This window comes from Myotis lucifugus, unplaced genomic scaffold (genome assembly GCF_000147115.1).
Source record: "Myotis lucifugus unplaced genomic scaffold, Myoluc2.0 scaffold_8, whole genome shotgun sequence".
NCBI classification, from domain to species: Eukaryota; Metazoa; Chordata; class Mammalia; order Chiroptera; family Vespertilionidae; genus Myotis; species Myotis lucifugus.
This window is the reverse complement of record NW_005871056.1, coordinates 3,139,995-3,161,216: the sequence shown is the minus strand read 5'-3', so window position 1 is coordinate 3,161,216 and position 21,222 is coordinate 3,139,995. Positions and strand designations below refer to the sequence as shown.

Genomic DNA, 21,222 nt, shown 5'->3' with positions numbered 1-21,222 from the left:
ATAACTAGAGGCACAAAACTTTGGTATGAGACAAACACCAAAAGACCAAGATTTTCAGCTTTTGGCTTTCAAAATAGGGACCAGATGACAATGACATTAGCCTTCATTTTTTATTTTCCTTTGCACCCACACTAACGGTTAGACTTGCTATTCAAGATGGATTTTACTGCTTGTGGTTATTTCTACTATAAGCAAAGGATTTTCCTAGACCTTAGGGTTATTGATAACTGGTTTAAGTTGTTTTCTTGTATTTTCACATTTCAAAATTTTAATAGTTTTAAAATTAATAATCTTCCTTTGAATCTTCCTTTACTCTTTTACTTTTAAGTGAAATATAGAAAAAGATAAAATCCAGAGCAGGGAGTAATGAGGATAAGCTATGCCTGTAAGAAAGGTGGCTAGCTAGATGTCAGGTATGTGAGTGGTAAATCAGGAATACCAGTATTATACAGAAGATATGTCGGTCCATATACGATTCTTCCTAAGCCAGAGGAGCCTGAATAGTGGAAGCAGAAAGACAGACACCCTTTGGTGGGAAGAGAAAAAGCTCTGAGCTCCACGGCTGCAAAGGAAGGATTTCTTTCAGTTCTATTTCAAGAAGCTTGAAAAGCCAAAGCCTGTATCCATGGCTTCCTCCCAGAGGCACAACCCCAGCCTTGCAGGACTTGCAAGGTTTGTGGCAGGCTGTACTTCCTCCATGCTCAGAGATCCACTTTCACCTACAAGACAGCATTTCTACTCTGCTCTTTCTGAGCATTTTAAAGTACCCTGAGGTATGGTGATCTGCTTCCTCACTGGCTGGCCAAGTTATTTCAAGCGCCAATTAATGTTTTTGTTAGTATTTTGGCCACAAAGTTGCATAAGTTTTGGGAGGTCTGCTCCAGAACTATTTTCCGATGAGCTCTATTAGTTCTAGAGTGCAAGTTTGCAGATCCTAAGATTTTTCCAAAACCACATATATCATGTTACAACAGAAAAGCCTATACTGTTTCTTTCTGTGAAATTACTACTGGTGCCTATTTAACCCAGTGCTTGGCCCAAAATAATAGGCTTCCTAATGCATTTTCATAACATCTAACTGAATTCCCATAAAAACAAGGATGGGCAGAAGTATGGACTTTTATAAACACTAATTTAAATTATCCCAAACTTGTGTTTATTATGTTGCTCCCTTTAAAAGTAAACAGAATTAATTTTGAACAGCTTTCAGGAGAACTGAACCCATGCCCTCCTGTTCTGACAAACCTCCATACTACCAGGCTGGTTCCACTTGGGCATCAAGTGGAAGAACTAAAATGCACAACTTTTCCTGAATACATAATGTAAAAGAATAAATTTTCAAAGTACATACCCATATAAGCTGCCCAATGGATAGCTCGTCTATCTTTTTTGTCAAAAGCATTAATATTGGCACCTCTAGACAGGAGTAGTTTGACCATCTGGAATTACAATAAACACAGTTATCAAAATTCAGAAGTACAACTGTACATGAATATCCTTTGTGATGAACACTCATCTCAATCTCTCTGGGACTGAATTTCTGCACTTATATAAAGGAGCGATACTAAATGCTGAAGACCCTTTAGCATCATTCAGTAAATGACAGGATAAAATATGAAAAAGGGTTCACTGTGGTTGTTTCAGTATCTTTTAAAGATGCCAATTTGTATCCTGGTATTTTATGAACAACTAAGTACAAGTTTATAAAGATGAAATATTCAAAAACGGGTTTTATCCCTTATTTTATAGCCCAAAGTGTTATTAAAATAAAAAGCACATTATTATTCCAGAAGTGCCTTAAACTTAATTCAAACACAAGTGTGATGTCCATACCATGATTAGTCCTGTAGGTCCCTGCACAGTCTACTTACCTCATAATATACCAAGAATAATATTTCTGTTATGTCTAACCATATTTTCAATAGTTTCCCCAGTGCAAAGGGCATTCCAGATTCCTAAAAGGGATGCATCTTGTGATCTTAACTGCAGTGGAGGCAAGAATTCTTTGTTGCAAAGGCAGAGAAGAATAGTGAAAATTAACACTGCAGCCATTAGCTCTCAGCCAGAGAATCTTGGGAATGTCACTTTACCTTTTAGTTTCTGTATCTTCAATAAAAATGAAGGACTAGACAAGCTGGCCTCAAAGGTTCTTCTAATTCTGTGTTTTGCTCTTTTCTAAGTCTTCTCTGTACACATAAACTCTACTCTTTGCTATGGAAACACCTAACATTAGATAATGCTTGCTGTATAAGATAATTACTTATTTTCTTAAATTGTTTTCTTTTGATGGTCTGTCCACAAAGAATTCTTGGCTAAATATTGATAATAAACAGTAAGAAAATGTCTTCTAAACCCCACCTTCCTTTGCTATTCTATTTCTGGGAGCACAATAAACTTCTGTCTTCCGAGACTATTTTTCCAACAACAGAACACAGTTTTCACATTGTGTTATAGTTGGCAGTGTTCTCCTATCTCCCCAGGTTGACTATGAAAATCAAGTAAGTGCATGGGCTGCATCTGATAAATAAATTTCTAAATTTGAGAAAGTTTTATCATGAATTATGAAAGAAGTTTAAAGGCTTTCATAGTAAAATTAGACTAAATTACCAAGATAAATATTTTTGCTTGCTTATATCATGAACTAAGGAATGGCTAAAAAGGCAAGTACACTAATAATTGGGGTGAGGGAGTGGGAGGACTTAGGGGAAGAGCACCATTGTCTAGTTGAATACCACCTACCTCACCATGTCCACTGAAAGCTGCATGATGTAATGCAGTTCTCCCTGCTCGATCAGACACGTTCACATTACTCAGAAGAGGTACCAAAGCTTCAGCACACTTTACGGCTTTATTAGCAGCAGCTATGTGTAAAGGGGTTTGCCAATTTTTGTCTCGAGCATTAACATCTGCAGAGTGCTTCAAAAGTACCTGAACTGCTTCCTAAAACACATGAAGATAAAAGTTATAAAACAAATGAGTTAACAGTTTTAGCAATTTTATATATGAAAGAAATAAAATTTCCTGAGTAAACAAGTAGAAATTTACCACCCCCCCAAATATATTTTTAACTAAAGGCAGTACTCAGAGTCATACAGGATGCATCAAGATAAAACATTCTCTATCAAAATGTGCAAGAAGAAATATTAACAAATATTCTTTAAAAACGATCATTATATCTAGTTTTTCTAGATGGTGAGATAAAATTAATTTATACTTTCAACAGTTTTAAGGAGATGTATTGCTTTGCCATTAAATATATATAAATTTAAAACATAACCATGTTCCAAAGTACTACCAGTACTATATTTTACAAAATAAGCAATCATTAGGATCTAGTTCATGAGAAGAAAAGGGAACGGGGGGCAGGGGGGGGGGGGGGGGGGAGGATATTTGAAGTCTTTGCTGTGAGGCTACCTGGTAGGAAAGTTAGTGTTGACAAAGCAATTTAAGAGTTTACTCTCCAAAGGGTTTTGTCTCCCAGAAGCATAAGGAAAACTTCACATCTCACAATAAGATTCTAAGGAATCTAGGATGCTACTGACATTAAGCAATATAAAGCAATATAATCAGAACTAAAAATATAATATTCTCCTTATAGTGATAATCCTATCTTCAGTAGATGAATGACAAACTCTCTATGAAATGTAAAGGACTAGAACCAGAATAGAAGCATCTCAGGTCTAGTAAAATCGACACTCAGTTTTCTTAGCTATAAAGAGGGGATATCACACCTGTCCACCACTCATCTTAAGTCTGTTATTCACCAAAAAACCCAAAAGATAGATGAAAAGTGTTCAAAAGCATAAAATAACTATAAATATGCAAAGTAGCAAGGAAGACTAAACAAAATACTATTACCCATGATTCACATGTAGCTTTTTAATCCTTTGAAATAAAAAGTCACCAGAACTGCTTGAAATATGGGAAATAGCACAAGTATTTAACAGGGCTGGGAAAAGACTGGATAGAAGCCCAGTAATCAATCAACGTACTAAGGAAGTCAGCCAGCTAATCAAAGATATATGGAGACCTACCCTATGATCCCACAATTCCACTCCAGTTATTTACCCAAGAGAAATTTCAAAAGACCCATCTAAAAATGTTTATAGTAGCTTTATTTGTTAGAGCCAAAAACCAGAAATGCAAATGTCCATCAATAAGAAAATGGATAAACAAACTGTTGTACATTCATACTATAATGAAATACTATTCAGCAATAAAAGGAATGAACCATTAATATACACAATAATATACACGAATCTAAAAGATGTTATGTTGAACAAAGTCAAGACACAAGAGCACATACTGTATGATTCCATTTTTATAAAGTTCTAGGATAGGCCAAGTTACTCTATGGTGAGAGAAATCGGAATATGGGCTGCCCCTGGGGACAGGAGGGCTGACTGAAAAGGGACCTGGGGAACTTGCTCGAGTGATGGAAACCTTTTTTGTTGTGATTGGGGAAAAGATTACATGGGTGTGTATATTTGCCAAAATTCAAGACTACACACTTGAATTTACTGTAGATTATATTTCAATTTAAAAAAGAAATAGGGGGAAAGGATACATAGAAGAACACATATTATCTATATACTCTCAAAATTATGGAGAATTAGGCAGTGTCAGGATTCTCCATCCTCATCTTAAAAAGGGTATATTGTAACTTGGGGAATAAAACTAACATTGTCTATATGGGAAGTGTCAGTAGGTATGTTAAAGACATGTGAGCAAATAATTAAAAACAGGATGAAGAATTTATAATTGGATAAATTGGGCAAATATAGCATACTGTAGATGCCAGGCTTGCTTTATTCATTCCTACTCTGGAATTCGTGATGCATATATTAAAGCTTTTGAAAAGTTTGGGGAATATTTATGTTTCATTACCAAGAGTAGAAAAATCAAAACTATTGTTTTGTTTCACTGAAAAGCAAGAATAAATCCAGTTTATGGTAGATTAGGGTAAGTAAGATGGCGCCTAAGGAAGGCTGTAAATACAGAAAGACTCTAGAACCAAGAGAGATTAAATTTTTAACCCTGGGTCCACTGCTTTGTACTGAAATGGTTACCCCCCCCCCCAATTCATATATTGAAACCCTAACTCCCTATGTGACTGTATTTGAAGACAGGGTCTTTAGGAGATAATTAAAATTAAATGAGATCATAAGGGAGGGACCCTAATCTGATAGGACTGGTGGCAGAGAGAGAAAGATTTCCTGCCCTCCCCCACACCTTTCTCCACCATGTGAAGACAGAGTGAAAAGGTGGCAACCTGCAAGCCAGGAAGACAGCCCTCACCAGAAACTGACCCTGCTGGGCCTTGACCTGGGTCTTCTAATCTCCAGACTGAGAAAATAAATTTCTATTGTTTAAGACACCCAGTCTTAATTTTGTTATGGCACCCCATGCTGACTACTATAGCACCATTTACTACTCAGAATAATGCCTGTCAGATCACAGTAGCAGTGATCTTTGAAAATTCAGAGAAAACTAAAGAAATTTCTAATGACTGGAGATATAAAACAAAACAGGTAAATTTCTGGAAATTACAAACCAATGTGTCTGATGTCATATCCCAGTAAAATTCAGGATCATATTGTCAACCCATTATAAGCATTTAGAAAGTAATGTAGGCATAATCAAGGGTATTTACATAGTTTCACTAATGCTGTCAAAGTGTGCCTTGACTTAAGAAACAAACAAACCAGCTAAGTACATATCCTATGACATCAATTTAAATAAGATGATTAAATATGGGATGATGACAACAGGTTAACATATTATATCCAAAGAGTATTTATTCACAGCTTGGGGTCAATTGAGAACAGTCCCTACAGCATTGTTGTCCTTGGCTCCACTCTCCCTTTTAAGCAATTTTACCATTGATTTGAAATCAGGTACAGGAAAAAGGGCTAACAAATCTGCAAATAAACACAATGTTTGGATGGACTGCTCTTTTTTTTTTTATTTTTATTTTTTTTTCCGCTAAAAGTATTACAAAGGGTATTACATAAGTGTCCTTTCCCCACCCCACCCCCACCCTTGACAAGCCCCTGCCCTCCCTTACCCCCCAGTGTCTTATGTCCATTAGTTATGGTTATATGGATGCATACAAGTCCTTCGGTTGATCTCTTACTCCCCTCCCTCCTGTCCCCCAACCCTCCCTGGCCTTCCCACTGCAGTTCGACAATCAGTTTGAGGCAGCTCTGCCACTGTATTTATTATTGTTCGAAAGTTTGTAATGGTCTTAATTATCCACGAAAGAGTGAGATCATGTGGTATTTTTCCTTCATTGACTGGCTTGTTTCACTTAGCATAATGCTCTCCAGTTTGGATGGACTGCTCTTATCTCACATGATAATGCAATTTAAACTCAGTTATCTTGAGAGAATTAATATGTAATTCCTGGAGTTAGGCAATAAATAAATAAATGTACAGCCTCCACAGGATCCAGTAATGTGATGTGGACTCCCAGGGTTGGTGGGGGACACTCCTAGAAAACTACTGTACTGGGCACTGTATCAAAAATTTTGCTCTATCAACTTAATATAAGATAGTGATTTGTTAATACTTTTGGGAAATCTATCAGTAGAACCAGGCAATTTAGATTAAAACAAATGTGTCCTGTCTTTCTTTGGGCAACTAATTTAGTAGTTAATAAGTTGTTACTCAATGAAAAAATTAAGCTGTTAATATAGGCATAGAATGTTCACCAAATTTCAACACAGGTTATTTTTGTATGATAAGAATTTGGATGATTTGTTGCTTTATTTTTAAAGTTTTCTATATTGCTTGATAAGTATGTAACAAGCATGCGTAATTTTTATAAAAATAATAATGGCCCAGCTGGTGTGTCTCAGTGGTTGAGCGTCGACCTATGAACCAGGAGTTCACGTTTGGATTCACAGTCAGGGCACATACCCGAGCTGTGGGCTCGATCCCCAGTGTGGGGTGTGCAGGGGGCAGTCAATCAATGATTCTTTCTCATCATTGATTGTTTCTCTCCCTCTCTCTGAAATATAAATATATATATATATAAAATTTTCATTCCTAAGTGACCGAACGACTGGTCGCTATGACACACACTGACCACCAGAGGCAGATGCTCAACACAGAAGCTGCCCCCTGGTGGTCAGTGCACTCCTACGGCCAACCTCCCATGGTCCCTCCCCCTGGCCGGCCCCGATCGGACTGGGCGAGATGGCCCCGACCACTGGCCAGGCCAAGGGACCCCACCCATGCATGACTTTGTGCACCGGGCCTCTAGCAAAAGTATATTAAAACACACACACACACACACACACACACAAAAAGCCCTCACACTCAGAAATCAATTCATTCAGAATATTCTGCACCAAAAGAAAGCTGAAGTGTATGCTATACTTGAAGAATGACAGTTACAAATCAGTGGCACATACAAGCTGAGGCAGCCAGCCAATACGACCAGGTGGACAGAAACTCACTGTAGGAGAGCTGAGGAGGAGCTTGGGATATTTAATCTGAAGCAGTCAACCCAGGCTCAGTGAGGGAATTAAGCCTTCAGGCATCCACTGTATGAAATAAACTAACCTCTCTACCATGCACCCACAGTGGTGTTAGCTATATATTTCCTTGGGAAGATTAAGAAAATAGTTACTCCACTCATCCTCTGTAGGGCTTACTTCTCTCATGGTATCTCAAAAACATAAACTGAAAGCTACCTACAATTTTTCCTTTTACATACCCCTCTGTGGTTATGTTTTCTATTAAATGAAATAAGTATAAGCTCTCTTATGCTCTCAGGATGAAATGTGAATAATTAAAAGAACATTCATGAAATTGATAATCTTGACTAGGTTTCCTAGCAGTTTCCTAATTATGAGATTTTTGTTTTAAAAAAAAATGAACCTCAGGATTTACCGAAATTTTATTTTTATGGAATGGTCACATTTTATAGGTGTTTCCCATAATCCTACAAAAAAGTAATAATACTACATAGTCCAGTAATTTTTAGGTTGAAAAGCAGACATAAGAAACTTATTAGGGTCCTTGCTTTCTAATCTACAGCTTCCCCTTAAATTCAGTCTAAGTATATAATTTTTTTAAAAGTCAGCAGTCAGTCAAGTCTCTGGGTAGAATCTGCAATCTTCCTCTAATATTAACTAAAATAATTAAAGAAAATCCTTAAGAATTTTTGGGTTGTTTCACAATCTCTGGAAATATACAATGTTCTTTCTGATGATTTAATCTGGGAGAACTCAACTAATTTTAACTCATATTCTCAAGAAATTGGTAAGTATGACTATTTTATTAATAGATTACAATGATGATATTTACTTCTTCCTTGACTGCATTTAAAGAAATTTCCTGACAAGAGGGCTGACCACAAACTTAATAGCATTACTATGAAATTTCAGAGTTTAAAATATTTTAGTTACTATATCTCAGTTTTCACAATAATCCTCAGATTTGCTCCCCAAGATCACAAAGCTAGAAAGTGGCAAGTGATATCTGAAGCCAGTTTCTCCAAACCCAAGTTCCATAGTTCATCAGCTACATACAGCACACCAAGGACCCAGACAGATAGAAAAATAATTTCTCTCTTGTAGGAAGTACGTTTTCTACTCCTCTCTACTTCAGACTCTCCAATTTTGGTTGCTTTTCCTTCCTTTGAAAATACTGAATTTAAATATGAGCTCACAGGCAAGCCTACTTAATGTTTTTATATACAATATATTTACTAAGAGAAATTTCATACCTCACTACAAGATGCAACTGCTCTGTGTAAAGGTGTCAACCATTTGCTGTCTTTGGCATTAACTCTAGCTCCTGCAACAAGAAGAAAAAATAAATTGAAATATTTTACATAAAATATTTTAAGTAAATCTCCTTAAATAATTATATATAGTCCAAATTGAATAACAATTGAAAAATGAGCACTTCACTTTAATACTTTCTGCTAATAAATTACCCTTAAATTACAAAACAAAACTATTTTTAATTGATATCATTATCCAATAAGAAATTTGCTCTTTTATTAAAAATAAAAGATCATGGATAGGCTAAAAAAGCCACCTTTATACAGAGCATATCCAAAGTAAAAATCAGTCCCCACTTTAGAATGTGTGTTAGGAACTCAAATAAATTAATTAAATAAATAAAAACACTCAGACATAAAATGTAGGCCATTAAGAAGTCTTCATTATATTTCTTTACTAATGAATATAACATGTTATAGAACAATATAATATCAAAATAGTTTTCCAGTGACAATTAAAAACTCCTTAGTACTATAAAGTTACTGCATAAAATGGATATAATCACTATCAACTTAAGAAAAAAATTAAGAAAGAAAGAGATGAACCAACCCACATGTCTTTAATACCTAAAGGCTTAAAGAAGTAATAATTTTTTAAAAAATCAACTATGGATAGCTGTTTAAAAATCATTAAGTCAATAGACAAAAATTATCCCTAATAGAACGAAAATACATTTAGCAAGATAAAAATGCAAACTTTTAGGGTGGGGGGAAATCTAGTGTCTCCATAAAATCCACTGATTTGGTACCCAAGCCCCAACCAAATAGAAACAGCCCTGGCTCTTAGAAGTATAAAGGAACTGGTGAAGGGCCTGCACTATCAGCAATCCTAGGTTTATACCCAAAATCTTAACTAGCTTTACATATCTAGTCCAACCTCCTTATTTTCTAGATGAACTGCAGACAGAGTGAACACCTCATTGTCAGAGTAAACCAGAGCAGAATCAAGGCTAGAATTCAGACCTCCTAATGTTTACATTCTGTTTTAAGTGTGAGGTTCCAAGGAATATTCAAGTGCAGTGACTCCAAGTATAGCTCTAGAAACTACTAGCTATGGGTCTTTAACTAGTGTGTGATCCTAGTCATTAAAACAGGAAAAAATAAAATAAAATAGCCCCATCTCAATTATTGAAGGTAGGTTAGTGGGAGACCCTATGGTAGAAGAAAGCACTGCTGAGAAGACAATAAAGATAGCAATTTAAGGAATATGGCATTGATGACTATTGCAAACCAACATTTACAGAATAATACCTCTTAAATGCTAGGAGTACATCACATTAAATCCAAAATGGTTAGTCCCAATGGTATAAAATCAAATAACTTTCTATTCTAGACTCACCTTCTCCCATAAGTCCATGTACATCAACAGAGCATGCCCTTAAGATTTGCAGCCTAAATCTATGCCATTGTCAAATATCTGAATTTAGATTCACCTTTCCAGAGTAGAGATATGATGAGATTTCTGATATGTTAAAAGCAAAAGAGAATAAACAAGCAAAAATCAACAGCAGGGTCACTGAAATAGGCTGTATCCATTTGATACCATAGTTAGGATACATAGAAAAATCTAGACAATTAGCTTCCTCTTACCCAATCTTTTCATTTAGTAATTCATACATATAAAAATATACCCTGAAAGAATAGATTTTTTAACAAAAATGTTATTTAAGGTAAGATGTTCAGAATTAGATAAATGTCTAGCTCATTTAGACATAGACCAGAAAATAATTTTAAAAAATAAAAAATCTGATTATTTACATCAGTCTATTCTGGGCTCTAGACAGCAAAGCAGTCGAAGAGAGGTCTGGACGTGTGGGGAGACAGGGGTTAGTGGAAGGAGCCCAGGAGTGGGACCTGTGATCTAATAATGGTTCTGTAACCAATAGGCTGTGTGACCTGGGGCTGTTACCCATAGCCCAGGACTTCATTTGTTGATCATAATCCCTGCCTCCTACATGTGTATGTGCATCTGTGTGTGTTATGTGTATGGGGCAGGAAAACTGGGGTGAGAGAGGACGGGCCTCAGGTTCAAACAAAACAGGGAGCTCCTGTTTCTGCAAAGTGAGCTCTAAAGTCAGGCACTAAATCAGAGTATCCCATTTGACTCTAGGTCTCATTCTGCAAGATAACTGATCCACCTGCTGGATCCCTAATACAATCAGTCACCAACTGCCAACTCTTTGGTTTGTGCTAAACGATCTGTAAGATCCATTTCCAGTTACAGTGGTTCTCAACCTTCCTAATGCCGCGACCCTTTAATACAGTTCCTCATGTTGTGGTGACCCCCAACCATCAAATTATTTTCGTTGCTACTTCATAACTGTAATTTTGCTACTGTTATGAATCGTAATGTAAATATCTGATATGCAGGATGTATTTTCAGGGGTCGCGACCCACAGGTTGAGAAGCGCTGAGTCATAACATTCTATCCTATTCTGAAATACTCAGAATAAATTATCTCATATTATTAAACACCCTGCTCTACTTTAACATTAAATAGATGAAGTAGTATCTTTATAATCCATGCCAAGGATCTTCAAATTACAGCCCATAGGCTGCCTGCCACCTGTTGGGTAAATAAGGTTTTACTGCTACAGAGTCACACCTATTCATTTAAGTGTTAAATATGTAGCTTTCAAATTAAAGGAATTGAGTAGTTGCCAGAGTGTCTGTAAGGTCCTTTATATAAAGTCTGTCATCCTCTGATCTAGGCTAAATACTTGATAGTTGATACTATTAAAGTTATTTCAATTTTTCACATGTGCTTGTAATAATTATAAATAGTACCACTAATAATTTTCTAAAACTTCCATTTGCAGAGAATAGTTCTCTTCTCTGCTCCTAAGCCATAGAGCAGACAGTCCATAACCAGTGAACTGGGGCAGGAGCCAAATATTTTCACTACTCTTCCCAAACTGGAAATAATGTTTTCCTTTGGCTGCCTACCAAAAGCAGTGGCAAAGCTTCAGATTCTGTTTTCAGGTTGGGAGTGAAATAGATAATTACATTTCCATTTTCCACCTGTAATGTTGGGGGATAAAACAACAGCAGCTGCATTGTATCATTTAAGAGGGAGCTATGGACACCAGATACTGTGTATTGAACTGTATCCACAGCCCCCCAATTCATATATTGAAGTCCTAACCCAGCACCTCAGAATGTAACCTTATTTGGAAATGGGGTCTTTACAGAAGTAATTAAATTAAAATGAAGTCATTAGATGGGTCCTAATGCAATATGACTGGTATCCTTATAAACAGAAGAAATTTGAACGGGCATGTACAGATGGACACAAGGAGAAGGCGGCCATCTATTAGCCACAAAGGAGAAGGGCCTAGAACAGTTCCTTCCCGCACAAGCTTCAGAAGGAACCAACCCTGCCAAAACCTGGATCTTGGACTTCTAGCCTCCAAACTGTGAGAAAATAAATTTCTGTTGTTTAAGGCACTCAATTTGTGGTATTTTGTTGTGGCAGTCCTAGCAAATTAATGTGCCAGCATTGTAGGTTTTCAAGGGTCACACACTTTAGGTCTGATTCCTAATAACAAAAACATAATATTTGTATTTCCTTATCAAGAACTCTATTTTCTATAAAAATCCATTCAAATGAACTTGTGACTAATGCCTTATACAACACAGTTATTTAACCATCTAATATAAGAAAAGGTTGAGGTACTGCTAAACCTCTGGTTTTAAATACAGACATACCTTGTTTTATTGCTTTATTATACTTCATAGATGTTGCGTTTTTTACAAATTGAAGGCAAGACCTTCTACCAACAAAAATATTATGACTCTCTTTGCTGAGATACTTGCTTTATTGTGGTCTGGAACTGAACCCATAATATCTCCTAGGTATGCCTGTACAAACAGTAAATAAATAGCTCCCATAAAATTTTCTATACTTAGATAGCCAAAAAATGTAGTCCTTAAAACAGAAGTTCTTCCCTAAAGTCATTGCCTACACAAATTTTACTAAATGCTGGGGGTTTTGGGGGGGGGGGTGTAATATGTGTGTAGGGTAAAATGCAGAGGAGAGGAAAAGCCATTCAGATTATAACAGAGTTAAGAATACAGACTCTGTAGTCAGATGGCCTGGAACTGAATGCTGGCTCTAAATTTAATCAGTAGCACAACTTTCAGCCATAAATCTCTAAATGCTTTAGTTTCCTTAGAGTCAAGAGGACAAAATGAGATAAATGAAAAAACTTAATTTAGTATTATATTTTAGAAAATAGAAAGCAATCATTGTTTCCTCTTATTTCACCCCATCCTATATAATAAAAGGGTAATATGCAAATTGACCCTAACAGCAGAGCGACTGGGAATCACTGGTCACTATGACACACACTGACCACCAGGGGGCAGATGCTCAATGCAGGAGCTGCCCCCTGGTGGTCAGTGTGCTCCCACAGGGGTAGCTCTGCTCAGCCACAAGCCAGGCTGACGGCTGCCAGTACAGCGGTGGTGGTGGGAGCCTCTCCCGCCTCCTCAGCAGCGCTAAGGATGTCCGACTGCAGCTAGGCCTGCTCCCTGCTGGCAAGTGGACATCCCCCGAGGGCTCCCGGGCTGCCAGAGGGATGTCTGACTGCCAGCTTAGGCCCAATCCCCCCGGGGAGCGGGCCTAAGCCAGCAGGTGGTCATTTCCCGAGGGGTCCCAGACTGCGAGAGGGCACAGGCCCGGCTGAGGGACCCTCCCGAGTGCACAAATGTTTGTGCACTGGGTCTCTAGTTCAATAATAATTGTGAAATTAATACTACTAGACTCTAGTGTTACTGTGAGTTCTATGGAAGGATTCACCAGTTTGATTACCTGTAATATTTCAAAAATGAAACCCCTATCAACAAATCTCAGAGATGCATCATGTATAAATATTTGATTTCCAATGAATTTAGTTCTGAACTTTAGGTTAAAGAGAGTATTACTCTTCTAAATAACTCAACAAAATATAAAAGAGGATGTGAAGAAATATCATCTTCAATACAACAAGATAACAGTGACCACCACCAACCAAACTATGAAGAATTCCCACCAAATACAGTGACATTTGTACCAAAATGAGGAAGGACACAGTCAAGTGAAGCTTCTTCGCATCCTGGAAAGACTACTGAGTCTTCTAAAAGAGTGTGTTTGTGTGTATGTCCATCTGTCCCCTTTTTCTGCTGTCTGTGTCCTAGAATCCCTAACAATCTTTCAAATGAGCACTGTGGGTTCTCCATAAGAGAAGCTCCCTACAGAACTCTAACTTTATAACACAGAAGAACAAGGTGGGGCAATGCGAGAGGAGGGACCATCTTTATTATTATTATTTCTGACTCAGCTGAAGATGGAGGGTAAAGCCAATCTCCAGGAGATCACTCCCTAAGAACCTGTGATCTAAGGAGCTGCCAAGTCACCCCAATTACCCTAAGTACATCAATAACTAAAGAGAGTCCACTGCTAGGATTAAGAGAAAACACATTTGGTCTGAGAGCTATTTGAAGAAAACAAACCTAACTGATGCTCACTTTTTGCCCTTCCCTACTCTATTCTTCAGCAAATAGCTGTTCTAGAGAGCATATTCCTCAAAGATATGAAGAATCAGAAAGTATCCATCACAGGACTAGAACAAAGATATAAGGGAGCAGAGTAAACTGAACAAAATACAGGTAATAGGAATATTTGAAAGAAATTATCCCAGGAAAGGAGAGAATGAACTTGCAAACTACTATCTATACACAACTTCCGAGAAATTAAGCTCTAAAGAGAAACCTCTAAGAAAAGTTCCAAGAAAGAGGTAAGACAATGCAAAGAGATGAGAACTTGCTGAGGTCAGGGGAATAAAAAAGAAAAACAAAGTAATTACAGATAAAAGTCTACAAACAACAAAAAAGAGAACACAATTTAAAACATAGCCAAGAATTCTGAAGGCCCAGTCAGAGTGAATCTTTAAAAATCATGTCACTCCATGCCCTATCCAGTTTGGCTCAGTGGATAGAGCTTCGGCCCTCGGACTGAAGGGTCCTGGATTCATTTCCAGTCAAGGGTATGTACCTCAGTTGCAAGCTCGATTCCCAGCCCCTGCTGGGGCGCATGCATGAGGCAACCAATCCATGTCTCTCTCTCGCATGGGTGTTTCTCTCTCTGTCTCTCCCCTTTCCTTCTATTCTCTCTAAAATTCAATGGAAAAATATTCTCGGGTGAGGATTAACAACAAAAAAACAATAATAAAAAAAATAAAAACCATGTCACGCCAATCAAAACTTTCCATTGTTTTTTAAAATCACTTTAAGGGCCAAAGTCTTTACCACAGTGTACAAAATCACACATGATCTGGGACCTTGCCATCTCTTTGCTTCATCTCCTACAGCTCCTTTTACCTGTCCCCAATCATGCTGCCACCTCATGGCATTTGTTCTTGACATTCTCTCAATTTCCTCTAAATATCTGCATGGTATGCAAGGTTTGCTTCCTTATTTTCTTCAGTTATCTTCTCATATGTGTTATCACTAACCCTTTCCTGATAACACAATATAAAATTGCAACTGACTCCACCCAACATACAATTCTAATTTTGTCATAGCAATTATTACCATAAGACAAACTATATATATATTAATTTGTGTTTCCCCCAAACATACCAGGTGTACCGGTTAATAATGTGGATTTTTTTTTCAATAGATGGAGTTACACATATATTGATATATATGGGTTTGATATGTATGCTATTTTGTTGTATTGACAACAAGCTTCAAAACTTCATGTCAATTTTTCTGAAGGTGTTAACATCATAGATATTTTTACACTTAAAAATGTCAAATTTCGTGCCAAAAAAAGAGCTGCTGAATACTTCGGGAAGCTTATGGTGAACATGCTCCATCTCAAGATACTTGTGAATGCTGGTTTAAACACTTTAAAAGTGATGATTTCGATGTGAAAGACAAAGAATGTCCAGGTCAACCAAAAAAGTTTGAAGACCAACAATTACAAGCATTATGGGATGAAGATGTGTGTCAAACTCAAAAACAACTTGCAGAAAGATTAAACGTAGCTCAGCAAACAATTTCTGATTGTTTACAAGCAATGGGAAAGATTTTAAAGGAAAGAAAATGGGTGCCACATCAACTGAACGAAAGATAAATGGAAAACCGAAAAGTCATCAGTAAAATGTTGTTTCAACGGCACCAAAGAAAGTCTTTTTTGCATCGAATTGTGACTGACGATGAAAAGTGGATTTATTTTGAGAATCCCAAATGCACAAAATCATGGGTTGATCCAGGTCAACCATCAACATCGACTACAAGGCCAAATGGCTTTGGAAAGAAGACAATGCTCTGCGTTTGGTGGGATCAGGAAGGTGTGGTGTATTATGAGCTTCTAAAACCAGGTGAAACTGTTAATACTGATCACTACCGACAACAAATAATCAATCTGAACCATGATTTGATCGTGAAATGACCAGAATGTGCCAGAAGACACAGCAAAGTAATTTTGCTTCATGATTACACACCATCACACACTTCAAAACCAGTTAAAGACACACTAAAAGATCTTGCCTGGGAAGTATTAACCCACCCGCCGTATTCACCAGACCTTGCTCCTTCAAATTACCACTTGTTCCCATCGATGGCACATGTACTTTCTGAGCAGCACTTCAAAACATACAAAGAAGTGGAAAATTGGGTCTCTGAATGGTTTGCCTCAAAACAAGAAAAGTTCTATTGGGACGGTATCCACAAATTACCTGAAAGATGGGGGAAATGTGTAGCTAGCGATGGACATTACTTTGAATGAAGCACTTTTGATGTTTCTCTTGAAATTATCGTGTTTTCTTTGATTGCAAAATCCGTATTATTAACCAATATTCCTAGTAACTACATGAAGGCTGGGACTTCACCTATTTTATCACTGCTCTACCCATAGTACCTAGAATAGTGCCTAATATATGAACATGCTCTTAAAGTATTTGTTGAATGAAGGAAGAACAAGTATAAGGAAATAACCTAAAACTAAATCGAAAAGACAAAATTACAATCAGAGAAAAGCTGACAGAGACAGATGAAAGAGATCCAACTTAGTAGAAAAACACATGTAGAAAAAGTTTCTGATAAAAAAGCATACAGGAATGGACTATTCAAAGATTTAATGGAAGATATAAATAAAATAAAAATCGGGAATTTCAGAACTAAAAGTGCAGTTTCATATTATGTTCCAGGAAAAATAATCACTAGATTTAGCCTAATGAAGTTAGTACCGAATTTCAGGAATAAAGAACTGATTCCTACAAGCATCCAGGCAGAAGAGAAGTGACCATGGTGTTGGTGGGTGGTGTAGGGGGATGAAAATGATAAGCAGAGAAGAGCTTGATCCATGACTTTCAATCAAATCTAGAAGACACTGTAGTAACATCTGCAAAGCTGAGAGGAAAAAGTGTGAATTGAGAATTTTATTACTAGCCAATCTACCTTTCGGTTAAAAAAGGCAATAGTCCCAAATAAGTAAGATACCAGGAAATATGGCATTCATGAGTTACTGAAAATACGAAGACAAAAAGTACTTGATGGTAATGTCTACTCAACCAAGAGATGTCAAAATAAAAATCTTGGGAATAGACAAACTATGGATAAAGACAGAGGGTGTGTGGAGGCTGGGGCAGGGGGTAAACAGTAGGAATCTATCGTATATAATAAAAGCCTAAGTGGTGTCGTGCGATGTCGTCACTAGATGGCCACCCTCACATCATCACAAGATGGCCACCACAAGATGGTCATCATAAGATGGTCACCACAAGATGGCTGGCAGGGGAGGGCAGTTGGGGGCAACCAGGTTGGCAGGAGAGGGCAGTTGGGGGTGACCAGGCCTGCAGGGCAGGGCAGTTGGGGGCAACTGAACCGGCAGGGGAGGGCAGTTGGGGGTGATCGGGCCAGCAGGGGAGCAGTTAGGCGTCAATCAGGCCAGCAGGGGAGTAGTTAGGGGGCGATCAGGCTGGCAGGCAGAAGCGGTTAGGGGCAATCAGACAGGCAGGCAGGCAGGCAGGCAGGCAGGCAAGCGGTTAGGAGCCAGCAGTCCCGGATTGTGAGAGGGATGTTCCAGATTGGAGAGGGTGCAGGCCAGGCTGAGGGACACTCCCCCGCCCACCCCCCCACCCCCCGTGCATGAATTTCTAGCAACGGGCCTCTAGTGTGTGTGTGTGTGTGTGTGTGTGTGTGTGCGCGCCTAAGCGACTGTTATAACCAAATGTCCAGAACGACCAGATGACTGGCTAGTAGCTATGACTTGCACTGACCCAGACCTTGCTGCTGGGGCCCTGACAGCCCCGAATCTGATTCACCCGCACCCCGGACCCAGACAGGAGGGATGAGGGAGCCCAATTCCTCACAGAATTGGCCATTGGTTAGCTTGCTGTTGGGGCCAACCTCCCGTGATTCCTCCCCCCAGCCGGCCAACCTCCCACGGTCCCTCCCCCCGCCCAGCCAACCTGCTGCGGTCCCTCCCCCTGGTAGGCCAGTCCCCCCAATTGGCTCCAATCGTCAGCCAGGCCGAGGGACCCCACTCGTGCATGAATTCATGCACCAGACTTCTAGTTATGATCATAAGAATGTAAAGTCATAATTCCTGACAGTGAAAACACAAGAGTAAAACAAATTAGAGGTGATTTCCTAATTTCTCAACAGAAAATAATCAAAACCTAAACCATGGGAACATGGTAGAGCATGGCTTTATAGAATGATTTTAATCTTTTTTTACTCTATTTTTCATTTTAAAGAAATATTTTAGGAACAAATAACCTTGTCAGGGGTACCAAAGTAGTTTTCATAATAGGAAATTATAGTAACTTACTTTATTGTGTGCTCTTATTGAAGCATATCATTATGTTTGAATAATGCTAGAATAGAACTATGTGGAGATTATTTCACAATCTTAATTTTCTTAAGATTACACAAGTTAAGGCTAACCAAATGTAACATGTTATTAGTAATTAAAGGCAAGAGCAATCTCCCCCAAATTTTTCTACACTGCCAGCTTAATATGTTTTCTATTTTTATCTCCATGTACTTAATTATATTCTTTATCTAATTACTTAATTTAGAGCTTTGATTTTTCCTTTTAAAAATAGCTACATGAGCTATTACCTCATGAAACTGGTAAAATACAATATTAAAAGTATTTTTTCAAAGAAGGGTTGAAATAGCTTTTTATACATGTGTAATAGTTAATTTCATATATAGTCTTTATTTGTGTTATTCAAAAGACTTTAAGCTTTATTTCAAACACTTATTTCAAAGCTGATATATGATATTATCGTGCTCATAAGGCTCATCTGACTATCTTCCTCATAAATAACAGGAAGTCAATCTTTTATAAGCAACTAAATATCCTTGGTGCAAACATTATTTTAAAAGGAAGAAATTAAGTTACTGAGCATTAGGAAAGTTTCTCCTAAGTATAAAAACCCTCTATGTTGAGTCATAAAATTCTTATGTTAAAATAAAAGTAAATGAACAGAATTCTGTGTTAAAAAAAAAAATGCATCACTAGAGTTCTGTCCTAGACAGTAAACTAACTAGAACTGTACTTTTTCTAGCCTACCTGTTTCTTAACATAAAACTGTTTCTTGAACAATGATTGTAAAGAAAATTCCATATATTAACCTGCCATCTCATTAATTCATATTAAAGCAGAAGATGCTTCAATTATGAGAAAATCCAATTTTTCTCTTGAACCCCCTCAGGTCTTATGGCTAGTAAATTTTAGCTGTAAACTAGTGAGTTAGCAGCCATAGAAGAACAGCTATGTTCAAGGAAGTGCATCAGTGATCAAGTTATTCATAGAGAAACTAACATAATATTACCTAGGTCCACATTTAATTATACTTAATCCCATATGATTATAAATGTTATTAAAAATTGTATTTTAAAAATTTTATGAATTTATAAAAGCAAAATTCTGTTTAGGCTATAATTTAATAGGATTGCCATTCAAAATTTCTCTCAGTGCTCCTTTTCCCAAATATCAAAGGAATGATACTACAATTTCTCCAACTGTATTCATTATGTACATATCTGTGCAATCTGGTAACATAGGCACAATTTAAACACATTTATCCTTTCTCAATAAGTATCTACACTAATAAAAGAGAAACATGCAAATTGGTGCCACTCTGCTACGCCCACCAGCCAATCAGATGAGTATGCAAATCAACCCAACAAAGATGGTGGTTAATTTGCATATGCAGGCGCGGAGTGAAGACTGAAGACAACGTAGAAATAAGCCAAGTGCTGCAGAAGGGAGCAAAGCTGCGGAGAAGCAAGCGGGGCGGTGGAGGTGGGAGCGAAGCCCGCCTCGGCAGGTTTCGCTCCTTTCTCTGCTTCGCTCCAGCCGCAGGAAGCCCTATTCTTGCAGGAATCTTCCTGCAATGGCCCTCTAGTCATATATAATAATCTGGATACAACAAAAATATTTCTAAGCTCTGTTTCTGTCTTTTAGGACTACAGGCAACCTGTCCACAATAGGAGCTATTTTATGAGACAGTTGTATCATTACTTCATATTGCAGTAGTTCTCAACCTTGGCTGCACATTAGAATCACCTGGGAATCTTTTTAAAATCCTGATTTCTGGGCTTCATCCTCCGGAAATTCTGTTTCTTTGTTACTAATGTTGTTGCCCCACCCCATAACAAAGAAACAGAATTTCTGGAGGATGAGGCCCAGAAATCAGGATTTTAAAAAGATTCCCAGGTGATTCTAATGTGCAGCCACGGTTGAGAACCACTGTCACATTGTAAAGTCTTAAACAGTTTAGAAGAAATCCTATATAATATAAGCCTAATATGGTAAGTGTCCAGTTGTCTGTTCAACCAATCAAAGTGTAATATGCTAATGATATGCTAAGGCCGTTCAACCACTTGCTATGATGTGCACTGACCACCAGGGGGCAGACAGTCGACCAATCACTATGATGTGCCCTGACCGTCGACCAGGGACAGATGCTCCGATCAGTAGGTTAGCTTGCTGCTGGGGTCTGGCTGATCAAGACTGAGTGAGTCGGGCTGGACATGGCCTGGAGCCCTCCCGCGGTCCCTCCCTGGCTGGCCAACCTCCTGTGTCCCTCCCTGGCCCTGATTGTGCACTGGTGGGGTCCCTTGGCTTGGCCTGTGTACTCTTGCAATCTGGGACTCCGTGGGGGATGTCAGAGAGCTGGTTTTGGCACGATCCCACAGGCCAGGCCGGGGGATCCCACTGGTGCACAAATTCGTGCACTGAGCCTCTAGTTAAAAAATAATGCACAATTCCCTAAAATGTGTTTTACTGGTCCTGAAACAGAATTAGATAAAAGCTATTTAAAGACAGAAATCTTGCTGGTATATCACTTTCAAATATATCTACATCATATATTTCTTACCACCTCCACTGCTATACTGGACTAGTGACCATCACTTGCCCT

At 38.1% G+C, this 21,222-nt stretch overlaps 1 protein-coding gene across 11 annotated transcripts in view; it reads right to left on the bottom strand.

Annotated features, from left to right (window-relative positions):
- Positions 1–21,222, bottom strand: part of ANKRD28 (ankyrin repeat domain 28) — a 112,305-nt gene that overhangs the window by 45,941 nt on the left and 45,142 nt on the right. For 5 of the 11 annotated variants that reach the window (XR_002827968.1, XM_006083672.3, XM_023749496.1 and 2 more), the window contains exons 4-6: positions 8,738–8,808; positions 2,740–2,940; positions 1,352–1,439 (exon numbers count right to left, since the gene is read on the bottom strand). Coding sequence is in view for 9 of the 11 variants with exons in the window: in XM_006083672.3 (XP_006083734.1) it covers positions 1,352–1,439; positions 2,740–2,940; positions 8,738–8,808 (360 nt within the window). In the remaining 2 variants the exon portion in view is untranslated. Of the gene's footprint in view, positions 1–1,351; positions 1,442–2,739; positions 2,941–8,737; positions 8,809–10,136; positions 10,212–17,031; positions 17,195–21,222 lie in introns of those variants that run through there. The other 6 variants (XM_023749495.1, XM_014450606.1, XM_014450609.2 and 3 more) reach the window with 4 other exon arrangements.